This window comes from Elgaria multicarinata, chromosome 16 (genome assembly GCF_023053635.1).
Source record: "Elgaria multicarinata webbii isolate HBS135686 ecotype San Diego chromosome 16, rElgMul1.1.pri, whole genome shotgun sequence".
In the NCBI taxonomy this organism is placed as follows: domain Eukaryota; kingdom Metazoa; phylum Chordata; class Lepidosauria; order Squamata; family Anguidae; genus Elgaria; species Elgaria multicarinata.
Window position 1 is genome coordinate 16,829,321 of NC_086186.1, and position 15,285 is coordinate 16,844,605.

Here is a 15,285-nt window from a genome sequence, read left to right on the forward strand (position 1 = left end):
ACGCCAGAGAAGGAAAGATAGAGAGGAAAAAAAAAACCCTACAGCAGCATTCTTCAAAACAGATTTGCATTTCCAATTAGACTCCATATATGACTTAAAAACACACACACACACGTTTTTTGTTCACCGTTTCCTTACCTGTCTCGACTTCTACGAGAAGGAAATGCGGCGTTACAACCCTCCACCGTGCAAATATGCATTTCTTTGAGGTGTACATTTCTAAAATGCATTTTTACGCTGTAAGGGTTTTTAAAGGTCTTTTTACAGATGTCACAATGGAAGCGCCCGTCTTCCTTGGGAAGCCCTAGTGCATGTTGACTGGCATGATCCATATCTTTCAAAGCTTCCAAACCAGGAACGACCACGCTTCTACTGGACAGCGCGTCGAAAAACCCGCCGCTCAGCAAGTGGTGTTGCAATTCACTGCAGTCTTGCCGAGGCATTCTGTAACTCAACTGCCCTTTGACATAGTCATGGGGTTCAACTACTGCTTTGATCACATCACTGTGCTGTTTTGGATCTTCATAAGGATTTTCACAAGAAACGGATTTGAGCAATTTGCTGTGTTCTGGCTCATCCTTTTTCTTGGGGCGATGAGATTCATCGTCTTCGGCACACAAGTTATTTGGCTCGACAGATTTAAAATGTTTTGACCCTCCGACCTCGGAGATGGAGCTCCACGATGGACCTGAATGGGGCTGCTTTTCCACTGGGTAGTTCGGGGTTGGTTCGACCCTAGATGCACACATCTCAAGGTGCCCTTCACTTCCTGCCTGGGGAGGCAGGTCATCTTCAGAGCTGGCAACTTCATGAACTGCAGCTGTTGTTTCAACAGCTTCCTTCTCTATCTTGATGGGCATGCTAGACTTACGGGATTTCTTCTTGGGCAGCGCATCGAAGGGAGAGTCGTTCGAAGCCAAGGGTTCGGGGATTGACGAGGAAAGCAGAGGCAGAGAAGGAAGCGTACCTGGCGTGTTTGCAAGCTCAGCCGGAGCGACGGGACTGCGATAGAATGGAAGAACCGGTTGCACCGTCTTCAGGTTCGGAAAGAGAATGCCGTTCTGTCCGGTCCCATGAAAACTTGGCTGCACCTTCGAATCGCTACAAGAGCTCCCATAGCTGAGGATGGATCGATTGTCCGGTGGTAAAATGGCAAAATCTGTCCTTTTGCTCTCGTCCAGTCCGGTGATGGCCAGCCCGTTCCTCAGATCTTTGTCTCGATTGTTTCGGTTCATGGGCATGTGGAGTCGTGGGTTGGGATTGGCGCTGTGACGGTTTCGGCTGCGCAAGGAGCTAAACACCATGTTGCAGCCTTCGATGGTACATTTATGCTTGATTTTCAGGTGGACAGCATTATAGTGGATCTTCAGCGTCCCCTTGTCATAAAACGTCTTTTCACACGCCGTGCAAAAAACCCGCCCTTTCCTTGTCCCGGCCCCGTTTTTGTCCACTGATTTCATTTTACTCTCTGGGGATCCCTGGTCCATCTCCAGCTTTTCTATCACGTTTGGCGAATTCAAATCACGTGGTGAGACGTCGTCTTCAGGTTTCAAAGTGATCCCCGGGCTGGTTGCGGCCTTCTCCTTGTCGGCTTGAAATGAAGAACTGGAAGTTAAGAAGCTGTTTTCAGCAAACGGCATATGGGCATCTCGTTTCAGTTCATCGCCGTGGTCCTGAGCTTGCTCCATCAACAGCCTTTCTGGGGGTGAGCCTATCAGGGGCGGAGGCACGGGGCTGAAAAACTGAAACGGCAGCATAAAAGCCATATTATTGACCACGTTCTCAAAGTGATGGATGTTGATGGGGTTCATTTTCTCCAAGGGACCTGAAAAGTTTGGACTCCTTTGATTGCAGCTTTCGATGAATGCCCTGATATCCATATTGGCCGAAGCTGCAGGGATCACAATGGACTGACCCTCTTTCTCCTGGATTGCCATTAGTTCCACGATGGACTTGGTCTCACCAAAACGCAGAAATTGCTGCAAAGTAGCCAGCTCTTCTTCACTGGTCATGATGCTCCAATGGTCCAGGACCTTTCCTGAAGCATCCTGGGGAAAAAAAAAAGACAAAACCCAACCATAACATCAAAGGAAAAAGCCAACATACTGGCACACCTGAAATGGAGTACTTGGCGGAGAGGGGAGATAGGGGGAGAAACAAAGAGATCATGAACAATGAGAGGAAGCTCCCTTTCTTCTCTCCCTTAATCACAGAATCATAGAATTGGAAGGGGCCTCTAAGGCCATCGAGTCCAACCCCCTGCTCAATGCAGGAATCCACCCTAAATCATCCCTGACAGATGGTTGTGCACCATTGTCTCTGTCTGCCACTCCTTCGCATTCCAGCAAGTTGGTTTAGGTATAGCTGTATGAAAATGGCCTCTGAAAATTTTCCACCCTATTTGTGGACAGAAAATGACCATGAGGCTCAGGCAAGGAGAGGACCATTTCACCAAATGTCTCCAGGGGGAAGAGAAATTTCTTGGACTTCCTCAGAGTGGAGCTCACCATTAGTGGCAGTTGCAGCAGAACCTCTTTATCTTTACCAAAGGTTTTTTAAAAAAATTTCCCCACTACCAGCATTTTGGTGGTGTATTTGATTTTAACGTATCATGACAAGGCGACTGAGAGCACTGCGTATGTCCTGTCTTTCTGTTACACATCTCTCTAGTACTCCATACCCTCCCTGGCTGCCCACACTTCCTGATCTGAAAAAAAAAAAACCCATAGGAAAGGAGTTTTAATCGAAGTGTGGGAAACTAGGGAGGCCTGCCGGCTGCTAGAGAGATGATTGTACAATGAGAAAGGACACTCTCACACACAACTTGGCCAACTCATAAGTAAGGTAAGAACCCTCAAACCACACCCAGGAGAATTTCTTCTATTTCTTTTTCTTCTTTGAACATTTCCCCCTGAAAGCCATTTCTTTTCTATCATATCGAATGGGAATGGTCAGGGAGGAAAAATTGTAAGAAGTTTTTGGCACAGCACTAACTTTCAGGAAGCCCAGAGGGAAGGGAGCTAAGACATAAGAACATAAGCCAATGTGGCGTAGTGGCTAAAATGTTGGACTGGGAGTCAGGAGATCCGGGTTCTAGTCCCCACTCGGCCATGGAAACCCACTGGGTGACTTTGGGCCAGTCACAGACTCTCAGCTCAACCTACCTCACAGGGTTGTTGTTATGAGGATAAAATGGAGAGAAGGAGGATTATATATGCTGTGTTGGGTTCCTTGGAGGAAAAAAGGCTGGATATAAATGCAATGCAATAAAATAAAATAAAATAAAATAAGAAGTGCTGAGAGGCCATCTAGTCCAGCACTCTGTTCACACAGTGGCCAACCAGCTGTCGAACAGGGACCCACAAAGCAGGACACGGTGCAACAGTAGCCTCCCACCCATGCTCCCCAGCAAGTGGTGCATATAGGCTCACTGCCTCGGATACTGGAGGTAGCACATAACCATCAGGGCTAGCCTTTTCCCCAATGAATTTACCCACCCCCTTTAAAAGCCATCCAAATGGCCATCACTACATCTTGTGGCAGTGAGTTCCATAGACCAAATGGCATCTTTCAGTGATCCAGCCACCAGTTGCCAACTCCTATGATGAGGTGGCTTTCTGAGAGATCAATGATATTTGTCTAGTCAAATCCCGGCGATTGCTGCAGTGGAGAGGGGAGGCCAGTGACCAATCATATGGCACATTCTCCTTGCTTTTCAATCACCCTAACACAAGTTCTTTCTAACACAATGCTACATGACTACAAAGTATTTTGCAACGGTCCCACAAAAATTAAAAGATGCGCCCCATGTAAGCACAGTGCAAAGAGATGGAGCAATCAAGAGGTTTAGCTTCACATTTAAGTCAAGTATACTTTCGCTGCAAGTTTAATAATCTTCCAAGCTACTCAGATCAGAGTACAAATGAACCTGTATCGATCCTTCGCCAGTGTTCACAGAGCATAGCTGTAATTACACTAGAGTGTTGGAGTTCTTTCAAACTCCAGCCAGACCAAACTTTTCCCAATAACTACAATAAATATTTCATCACAGAACATGTATTTGATGGCCTACTGAGAATTTGCACCGGGCATGCAAGTAACGTATCATCATCAATTTTTCATGCAAAAAAGGTTCAAGGTAATTGAGCCAATCTTTTTTTTTTAAAAAAATCCTCACACTAAAAAGCAAGATTATCATGTTCATTAAAAATGTATTTATGTCATAATATAAATCATAACATTACTTTACATTAAAAGACGAGCACCAGCGAGGAGGAAGGCGGGCCTAACTGCTGCCCTGACAATGTTCAAAATGACCAGATAAACCAGATAAACCAGACCAGATAAACTCTGCACACGATTGGCTGAGCTGCTGGGATGCCATTAGAATGTTCACAAACATTCCAACTGGTCAGGAAACAAAGGTGTCAGAACGTTTGCCGCGGAGCCTCAATGAAGAAAGGGAAAGTCAGTTTGGCTGGGATTAGCCAGCAATTGCTTGGCTGCAGGCTTCTTCTTCAAAATATGTTGTAATTAAGCCATTCTCATCCAATTATTTTCCTCTCTCTCAGCAGAAAGGAATGACACCATTGCTCAAACCTACATTGTTCAAAGATACAAATATTGCCAGATCTACATGCTGTCTATGAAAGGGGTCGGCACCTGGTGCCTGCTGAACTGAATCAACCTCCCCCACTCTGAAAAATGCCAATTGGACTTGGTCCAGTTTCTAGCCCTCTCTTTTCCTCTCTTCCCTCTGGGCTTCCTGATGACGTCACATGTAGCTAAGTGTGAACTGAGCCTGAGGGTTAACGTGGGAACATTGTAAGCTGCCCCATTGAAGGGTGGGAACTATAAGTACTTTAAATGAAATCATATTAACAGGGCCTTATTAGAAGATCTGAAGATTCTTCCTTTATGAAGAATAAAAATCCCTACACCTAGAAACATAGCTGTCCCAAGACATTCCGATGCCTGAAATGTTGCACCGTACAGGTGTGCTCCTGTTCTAAATTCTAGCCAGCCAGTCAACTATGCCCTCCTTCAGCATACTCCATTCCATACTCACCAACCCCATGCTCTGTTTTTCTTTTTTAATTGACAGTCAACATTCCATCGCAAATGAGCATGTTCAGTCCTCATTGGGGTTTTGGGGCCGAGTTCACCCTTTGTTTATTTTTTAAAAAATTATTTATTTTTGAAGTTCTGTAAACCTCTTACCCTAAGCATTCTGATGTCTTGTTTCTCAATTGCCCCCCCATTTTAGCTCTATTTCTTTTGGCACTCACCACTAGTCCAGCATTCTGTTCACACAGTGGCCAACCAGCTGTTGACCAGCGACCCACAAGCAGGACACGGTGCAACGGCACCTTCCCACCCATGTACCCCAGCAACTGGTATGCATAAGCTTACTACCTCTGGTAGAGGAGTATCTTGAGTTTCCTATTAGAGGGATGATGGACTAGGAATATCTGATTTACCTGTAAGACATATCCACGTATGTAGTCTTGAAGTGTCCAGTCCAGAGCATGGAGGATGTGTATGACTTCTTCTTGTTTCAGGACACTGAAAAGCCGATCTAAGAGAATTTTGAGACGGACAGGAACCGCTTGAGTTCCATATAGCATGAGGCTGCTGATATCAAAGACCACATTAGACTGGACTATTTCCACTTGGCTTGTTGGGTATAGGTTTGGGATCCTTAGCTTACTTAAAGCTGAAAAGAAAACAAAAACAAAATGTGAGCGATCATATATATACATACACGGGGCTGAAACAATTAGAAAAAAAGAAAGCCATTGAAGTATCTGGGAATATTGTTAGTGACTTCAGATATAAGCAATCAATCAATCCTTTATTTACAGTCAATAGACCAGAAAAAGAAATGTACAGTTATTTCAAGCAAAAGGTCAATAAGATAACCTAAAAATAAAACATATCATTAGTAATACATTTTAATACATAAAAATCAAGGGTAAAAGGGAGTAAGATCAGAGCAAGGATGGGACATGTATTAACATTAGATCTTGAACAGAACATAGGAGGAAAATTCAAGCAATCATATGTGGTCTGAGGAGAATGGCCAGATTCAGAAACTTGGCAACCTGTATAGCGATTGATTGATTTTGGCCCTGGAGGAGGCTAACCATCAGGGTCTCTGGGGAGTGGCCAGGCAAAGCCTGTATAATAGGATGTATCAGCTCTTTTCTGATATCGTCATAGAAGCTACAGAAAAACAGGACATGGGTAATGGTTTCTACTTCAGTTTCGTTACAAGGGCAGCGTCTTTTGCATAAAGGAATTTTTTTAAATCTGCCTTCCATCAACCTGGAAGGAAGGGCATTAAATCTCGCCAAGGTAAAAGCCCTCCTATACTTGGGAATAGTCAACCAGCATAAATATGGAGGACCATCTTTATTAGTGTATCTAGTTAGGCCTAATGAGTATGGGGAGCATGGGCCACAGGCACCTCCCTGTAGTTCCTGCCGGTCAATCAGATATAAGCAATGTTTGAAGAAACAGCAGCCTTAAGATCTGTTTTAACAGCAGTGATTCTCTTTCTCTACTGGCCTGTCAAACCGGTGTTCTCACAGTGTAGTCTTACACTAGCTTATATAAACTCAAAATAACCTATAAGCAAATACAAATAGCAACATTACACATACAAAATAAGCCATGCAGCATAGTTAACAAGCCACCCTGCGAAAAATGTCCTGGGTACAGACAACACACTAACTCACAATTCAGCAACAGCCCACACTCAACCATTGAGTGTGGGTTAGCATGTTGTGTGAACCCAGTGGGTGAATGGTTACTGGCAACGCTGGAGAAGACCTGGGCCAAAACATGTCCAGAGTGTTTTACTCATTTGAAGCTTCACTGAGTGGATCTATAGGCATTTAATAAATTGAGCATCATGTGTAGGCATTGATCTAGCCATTGTTTCATTTGCATGAGTGGCTTGTGGCCATACGTGCATTGCAAGATGTTGTGGTTTATTACCGTGCACAACCCATCCATGCCGACACTGGTCACATTGCCGTTGGTTTATTTTCCCAGGTTTAAAACGCTGACAGCTACAGTTGACCAGAGTGCACCGTATAGTCTGAAAGATCAAGAAACAGATGAAAACACCACGAGATTAGTAACATCCACGTCATGCAGGAGAGAAAGTGTGTGTGTGTGTGTGTGTGTGTGTGTGTGTGTGTGTGTGTGTTGAGGATAAATATAACATCTGTGCCAATCTGATTAAAATGAAGAATTAGGAACAGACACAAGAGCCTCAAACCAGCTCAAGTAAGTTTTGATGTGAGTCTAGAACTTGCCATTGGTGCAAAAGAGTACCCCCAGGCAGTGTCTGGGCTGTACCACTTCACACCGCTAGGAAAGAATTGTACCTGAAGTTGTGATTGGTCTCACCAAAGCAGGAATTTTTCTTTTCTCATAGCAATTCATCACTTAATTGCATCAGTCCACATTTCTGTCCAAACACCTTGCTAGAAGCACTTGAGGCATGGAGCTGAATCCATAGCGGGGTGGGTGGTGGAGGGAGGGAGGGAGGGAGGGAGAACGGGCTCCCCACTGCCTAGTGGGGGTGCTAGGATTTGGCTTCAAGTCCCCAGCCCAGCTCAGGGGCTGCTATGCCTGCCAACAGAGTGGAGGCTGGTGGCTCTGATGTCAGTGGGATGCTGAATCTGTTCCGCATCTCAGGCAGAACCAGCCACAACTAAAACACCTTGGCTAGCTCCTTTAGAGTTCTGACAGGTTCTGATCAAAGCACGGAGCAGATTCATTGCCCTGCTGACATCAAAGCCCCCAGCCTCCACTGGACCAACAGTATCAGGTGGTCCCGATTGGTTAAACATTAGTTTTACAAGCTGTATCACCTGCATCTTTTAAAATCTTTTAAATCCCCCAACTTCCACTCTCCCTTTCAGTTTCAAATCTTCCATCAAAGTTTCTCTCAAGTGAAACAAGTGGAGATTTTCTTCACTTCTGCAAGTTTGCCAAAATCCTCTCTCCTTTTTTACATCACCAGTATTTAAATGCACTCATCATCACAGTGGTATGTTAGGAAAAAGTATTTCAGAAATTAGCCCTCATATTGATGCCAGTATCCGAGTATTTGATGAAGGACGAGAGACTAGCAAAACCTGTACTACTATTACTACTGCTGGTATCCAATCTTCCATTGTATCTAGCCACTTTAGAGCAGGAGGAGGCAACATGGCACCAAGAGCACCAATGAGTCCCTGGACACTTTTCTTGGCACCGTCGAAGGCGCTCCACACTTTCCATTTTTTAAAAAAACTAACACATTTTCTTACTGGCACCTAGGATTACTTCAAAACAAAGTGAGGGCCTCCATCCACCGCCATCTTCATTTCCCATGAATGCCTCTGGGCTACACGGTGGGGCTCAAAGGCATATTTGGGAAATGATCATGGCGGGCAGACACGACAGCCATGTCGTGTTAGTGCCCCAGAGAGATCCTCAAATGGCCCAAAGTGTCCACCAGCCTGAAAAGGTTGCCTCAAGAGAGAGAGAGAGAGAGAGAGAGAGAGAGGGAGAGAGAGAGAGAAGGTGAGAGTCTGGTATATATTGCAAAATAAAAAAAGATAAATTCAAAGTAGATTCTTTGTGACGGATTGGAATTAAAGCTGAATCTGAGAAAGGTTAAAGACTATGGCCACTGCAAAATAAAATAAAATAAAATAAAATAAAATACAATAAAGAGCTACAGTCTCAAGAAAAAGCTGTGAGCTCCCTGCGGAGTTACAAAACAAACACTGGTGCACACTGAAAATCGACCTATGAAGATCACTTTGCTTTAATGCAGATAACAGGTTAGTGGAGCAGTTGGCATGCTTTAATAGAGATGCAGAAAGCCATAAATTTCCTTTATAAGATTCATTTAAGTGTGCATAAGGGGGAGGGGGATTTGCAAAAAGCCTGTTGTGTTGAGCCAAGGCCTCGTTGACTTCATGAGATGTCAAATATATAACTGGAATTCAATTATATTACCTCACCGCACATCTTCAGATGCTGTGGATTCCACAGACTGAGTTGTACTCAGTCCCATAAGATCAGAGTTAGATCAGAATTCCATAAATAACAGAGAGTCCATAAAGGGGCTTTCAAGACATCCCAGCAAAGATTGCAAGGCGGAGTTTGAATAGGAGGAGTAACATTGACCATTGACACCCAAGCTGGGTAAAGCACCTTTCCACTTATTTCATTTTTTACTTTTTCCTTCCATGCATGAAGCTCCATCAACTCCGTCTTTCTCCCATCCAAGAGCATCATTGGCATTCCTTCTTATGTGAAGAACAAGTGCTGCAACCGAGACATAAGAAGAGCCATGCTGGATTGGACCAAGTAGAACACGAATGCAGTAGCAGCCTCATAGAATCATAGAATCATAGAATAGCAGAGTTGGAAGGGGCCTACAAGGCCATCGAGTCCAACCCCCTGCTCAATGCAGGAATCCACCCTAAAGCATCCCTGACAGATGGTTGTCCAGCTGCCTCTTGAAGGCCTCTAGTGTGGGAGAGCCCACAACCTCACCAGGCAACTGATTCCATTGTTGTACTGCTCTATCAATCAGGATGTTTTTCCTGATGTCCGTCCTCAGAAACTCAGGAAGTTTTTCCCGCTTGTCCGTCCTCAGAAACTCATATACAGAGGCACACTGCCTCTGATATCGGAGGTAGGTTATAGCCAGCAGGACTAGTCGCTATTACTAGCCTTAAGGTGCAATCCTACACATGACAGAAAAAAGTCCTACAATTCCCAGCACTCCCCAGCCAGCATCTTTATACTTTACAAATCGTGCCTTTATCCTCCACGAATTTGTCCAGCCACCTTTAGAGCCATCCAAACTTTTGCATTTTTGATATGTTTTAATTGACGTGCTGCCGATTAACTGATGTGGCACGGGGAATATTTCATCTACCAGCTATTTTAATTTTATGGGGCGGTGGTGGGTATTTTTGCATTTTAAAATTTTATTATACAATTCTATTATCGTTTTTGTATTTATATACTTGTATTTGGTTCAGTGCTCTGGGTGGGCTTGGCCCAGAAAGTTGCCATATACCTATTTCAATAAAAACAAAATAAAATAATATTTTTTTCAAAAACCTGTTGCGGTGAAGGTAAAATCCTGCCCTCTACTCTTTGGCCAGATCTACACCAAGCAGGATATGACACTTTGAAAACAGTTTGAAAACTGTATGTGGAGCGTGTCCTGAGCCCCAACAGTTATCACTACTGTTATAAACCGTTTTAAAGCAGTAGTGTAGATCCTGCCCAAGTTAGTGAATTGACAAAGGGCTCATCTACACCAAGCAGGGTATTTCATGATGAAAGCGGTATGAAAGCGGTATATAAAAGGCAGGAGCCACGCTACTGCTTTATAGAGGTATTGAAGTGCACTGACAACTGTTGGGGCCTATGGCACATACCATATACCACTTTCATACCACTTTCATGGTGTTATATCCTGCTTGGTGTAGATGTGTCATGGGCCCCACCAGTTGTCAGTGCACTTCAGTACCACTATAAAGCAGTAGTGCGGCTCCTGCCATTTATATACCATTTTCATACTGCTTTCATAGTGGAATATTCTGCTTGGTGTACATGAGCCCAATGTGAACAATGAGCCATGCCTTTATTTGGACGAAATGAAATGTGACCAAGTCGTGAGCAAGCTTTGGAGCTCAACAGGACTCTTCAGACATCTCCGGGCTGAATGTTAAGCACAAAGACAGACCTGAAAAACTGCTGGCTTTTATCTTATCAAAGGGAGAGCAGTTGTTGCTGTAAGCCAAGATTTTTTTATGCTCCAGGTCTGAAGCAGAGCACTTTCTCCATTCCAGGTTAGAACTTATCCATCACACCTATCAACATCTTTCTCCCTCTCCTGTTATTTCTTTTGCTTAACATCCAGTCTGAAGAAGAGTTCTGGTGAATGCAAAAAAAGTTTTATTAGTTGGTCCTAATGAAGATTTTATGTTCCTGTAGATTTTGGAGATTCCCCACCCCCACTCCATGGTTCAACAAGATTACTTTAAATTTTTCTCAGAGCTAATTGAGAAGATGCACCTTGTGGGGGGACGTGTCCTGGCAATACACAACTCCCTTCACACACATGCACACCCACACTGCCCATCATAATGATGGGAATTTTGCTAGAGATATGGATAGGAACAGGAATGTCAGTTCCACTCATTTCCTCATATTCCTGACCATAGGCTTGCTCCATCCTATTTCTGTATCCGTTTGCAAATTTGGCTGAATAACTCCGCACAAAAACCCATATTCATTTTCACACACATTTTGTCCTCATCTATGCCTTTTTGTAGCCCATTTCCCTAGTGGCTGCATTTTTTGCAAATGATTTTTCCCCTAACACAATGCATTCATTTACATACTTTCTCTCGTTATGCACATTTTTTTTTTGAACACTTGTATTTAAATATGAGCATATCCATGTGCATTTTCACAAATTTCCAAAAAGGGTGGAGTTTGGTATACAAGTGTATTTTACATATAGGATCGGGAATTGTAAACTGGGTCTTAAAAAACTCAGACCGAATGAATTTCTCTTCCATCCCTTTATAACAATACTTAGATTTTTTTTAAAAACAATTCTTTCCCTAAATAATAATAATATAATAATGAGTGCTCAAATCATATTGTATACATTGTCATGGCACTCCTTACAACAGCCAAGTAAGGTAGCCCAGTTACCTCTATTATCCCGTTACAAATGGGAAGCAGAGAGATGTATCCAAGCTTAAGTATGTGCGACTGAAGCAACCACATACTCTTTCCCTGTTTGTCTCTTGCCTCCCTCTGCATCCTCTTCCTTGGTTGTTTTCCCTGTGCTAGAATTTAAATTGTAAGCTATGCAGGGCAGGGACATAGAATCATAGAATCATAGAATAGTAGAGTTGGAAGGGGCCTTTAAGGCCATCGAGTCCAACCGCCTGCTCAATGCAGGAATCCACCCTAAAGCATCCCTGAAAAATGGTTGTCCAGCTGCCTCTTGAAGGCCTCTAGTGTGGGAGAGCCCACAACCTCACCAGGCAACTGATTCCATTGTCGTACTGCTCTAACAGTCAGGAGGTTTTTCCTGATGTCCAGCTGGAATCTGGCTTCCTGTAACTTGAGCCCGTTATTCCGTGTCCTGCACTCTGGGAGGATTGAGAAGAGATCCTGGCCCTCCTCTGTGTGACAACCTTTTAAGTATTTGAAGAGTGCTCTCATGTCTCCCCTCAATCTTCTCTTCTCTAGGCTAAACATGCCCAGTTCTTTCAGTCTCTCTTCATAGGGCTTTGTTTCCAGACTCCTGATCATCCTGGTTGCCCTCCTCTGAACATGTCGTTTTGTTCGCCATATGTGTGCACTGATGGTGCTTCATAAATGAATAAATACGTAATCATAACATGGACCTTTGACCTGATAGGACTCCACCAGGAGAAGAGCCTTTAGTGTAGTGGCCCCTTCTCTTTGGAACTCCCTGCCCCAGGAGGTCAGGCAGGCACCAATACTTGGCTGCTTTTGGTGCCTCCTGAAATTCTCTATTCCAGGAAGCCTTCCTTAAGTGCCTAGCCACTGTTTTTATTGGTCCTTTGTTTTAAATTGAACAATTTTCATTTGATGTTTTTAATTTTCTTTCTTTTTTAACTGTTTTATTGCTGTGTGCACTGCTTTGGAAAATATTTTAGATATGGAGTGGTATATAAATATGGCAAATCAGTCCATCATCATCATCATCAAATAATAAGGCCTAACCAACCATTTCCTACCAAAATCAGCTTTGAACCCAGATGGGTCACCTTCCTTACAAATATTATCCATTTCTTTATTTAACTCTTTCATATCCCGCCTTCTACCCCCGCCCAAAAAATGGCACTTGAGGTGGCTAACAATAAAATCCAGATTAAAAACAAACAAACCTATCGTAAATCCAAATAAATGAGAAACACAACGATAACGGAACAATAAAAGGAATAAACAGCACCCAGCTCGTAAACTGCACCCAACCATTATAGAAGCATTTGGAACTGCTATGCCTATACAGACAACTTTCGTCGTAGTTTAATTCTGGTCAACTTTAAATTTAAACAGAAGCTGCTCTGCAGTCAACGTCAAATGGTGGTAAAGAGGTCCCTCAGCCTCAGATTCAAGCCTGACCAGCAGGGCACTTGGCAGATTTGTGGGACATGGAATGGAAAGCAGCCTGTTATCAGGAACCATCCATTTCTGGATTAAGGTATAAATTCTTCACCAAGTGCAATTTAGGTCATTAGAATGCCTAAATGCCAAATTCTCCACTCTGTGTACAAGACAGGAAAGAGAGAATGATTTACAGCTTGTGCTAACACACAGCCGAGCTTGGTACCAACCAGGCTGTAAACAAGAGAGGGTATCACCACCCCACACCTCAGGAATCTATTTTGTGTGTGTCTGTATTTAAAATGTTTCCTCAGACTCTTCTAAAATCTTGGTCCTTTTTTTTTTTTTAAACCCCAACATTTCTTTTCTTCTCCCACTTTTTATTGTCCAAAATACTCTCCCTCACCAAACACCCTCTTGATATGTCAAATTGCCCAAATCTGGGGCCAGCCGGATACATTTTGCTGTCTGAGGCAAAGATGGCACCCCTCCCCCCCATATATGGAAACTAGGGCTGTGCATGGACCTCCTGATCTGCTTCAGAGCCGAATCCAGACCTTCTGAATCGGGCCCAATCTGCCTCGGACCGATCTGGACCTCCCCTGATCCACCTTGGACCCAGATCCGGAAGTCCGAATTTTTCCCAATAGACTTGCATTGGAAAAGAAAAATGCCTATAACTTTTTTATTTTTCAAGATACACACATGTAACTAGCCACCTTGATAGGTTCCACATAGGACCTTATTCAAGTTGGCTTTGAAGCAAATTGGATCATCCCCTGATTTTTAGGGAATTTTTAAAGATTTCAGCATTCCCCCATTTACGAAACTGCATTCAACTCCGTCATTTTTACAGTTAAAGACATGTAACTGGGTACCATGATAGCTTCCCCTTAGGACCTTATGCAAGCCAACTTTGAAGCAAATCAGCTCATGCCCTGATTTTTAGCGATTTTTTTAAATTTAAACTTCAACCACAATATCCCTCAGAAATAAAATGTGTATTGGAAGGAGCTAATTGAAAGTACATCTTAAGACAACATTAGCACTTCAAAGGGAAGACAGTACACTGGACTGGACTGACTACAAGCATTGTCCTCAAACTCTTCCTTCTCCCCTTTACTCTCACACTGCAATGCAAAATGTCTGGGGTTTGTTAAACCACCATTTCCTTTTACTGCTGAACAAAGGGGATTTGAAATTCTGGTTCCATATTCTGGTCTGTGATCAAACCAGAGTTCCCCGGTTCAGGTGTAACTGCGGTTTAACGAATCGTGGATGTTTAAGTTATGGAGTGAGAGCGCAGAACAGGAGAGAAAAGAGGCAGGAGTGTGTGGGCACAACCCTAGTTATTGGTCCAATTTGGAACTGGGGCATAGATGGTTATCAATAGGATGACAACATTTTGTTCTACAATAATGTTTTTTTTTTAAAAAAATATGTTTTAGCCAAAGAACAAATTCAATTTTGATGTGTAAATCTGTAGAGAACAGGCTTTCGCAGAATAAATGAATACAACAGGAAAGAGAGAAAGTAAAGTGTTTGAGCAAAATGTAATGGTGAGGTATGGTCAGGCCATGCCAGTAGTCTTTCGTATAAAATAAAATACAGAGTGCTACAAATATTTCCCTATTTTCATCTCTGAAAAGGGTATATTAAAACGATGTTGTGAACACAGATTTGGCCAAATCTCTCTCTCTCTTTCTCTCTCTCTCTCTCTCTCTCTCTTAATATAAAACAAAAATTAGGAGATAAAATAATTTAACAATGGTCATTTCCCCATTGGTGTTGTATTGTGAAATGTTCTTTTAACTTGATTGCCAGATTATAATTTATTAACTAATTAATTATATATTAGCAAAATGTAGGATATAAGAATCCTGATCCAAATTTCCCCATGTACTTTTCTGCATGGAAGAGTTTTCCCATGCGCTTCAATGAGACGTTCTTCGTATGTAAGGAGATGAACATATATATCTTCACTTCCATTGAAATGAATGGGAAAGCCTTCCTGAACACCACACATTTAGTTGTTAATTCTCCTGTTTGTTTTTAGTGGGTTGGGTCCAACTTTCGTCATCCCTAGAATAGGCCCATTGA

General features: G+C 43.0%; 1 protein-coding gene across 2 annotated transcripts in view; it reads right to left on the reverse strand.

Moving 5' to 3' along the window:
- The window catches only part of BNC1 (basonuclin zinc finger protein 1), a 94,753-nt gene that overhangs the window by 2,766 nt on the left and 76,702 nt on the right, over nt 1-15,285 (reverse strand). For both annotated transcript variants that reach the window (XM_063142404.1, XM_063142405.1), the window contains exons 2-4: nt 7,003-7,105; nt 5,481-5,716; nt 139-2,048 (exon numbers count right to left, since the gene is read on the reverse strand). In XM_063142404.1, the coding sequence (XP_062998474.1) occupies nt 139-2,048; nt 5,481-5,716; nt 7,003-7,105 (2,249 nt within the window). The remainder of the gene's footprint in view (nt 1-138; nt 2,049-5,480; nt 5,717-7,002; nt 7,106-15,285) is intronic.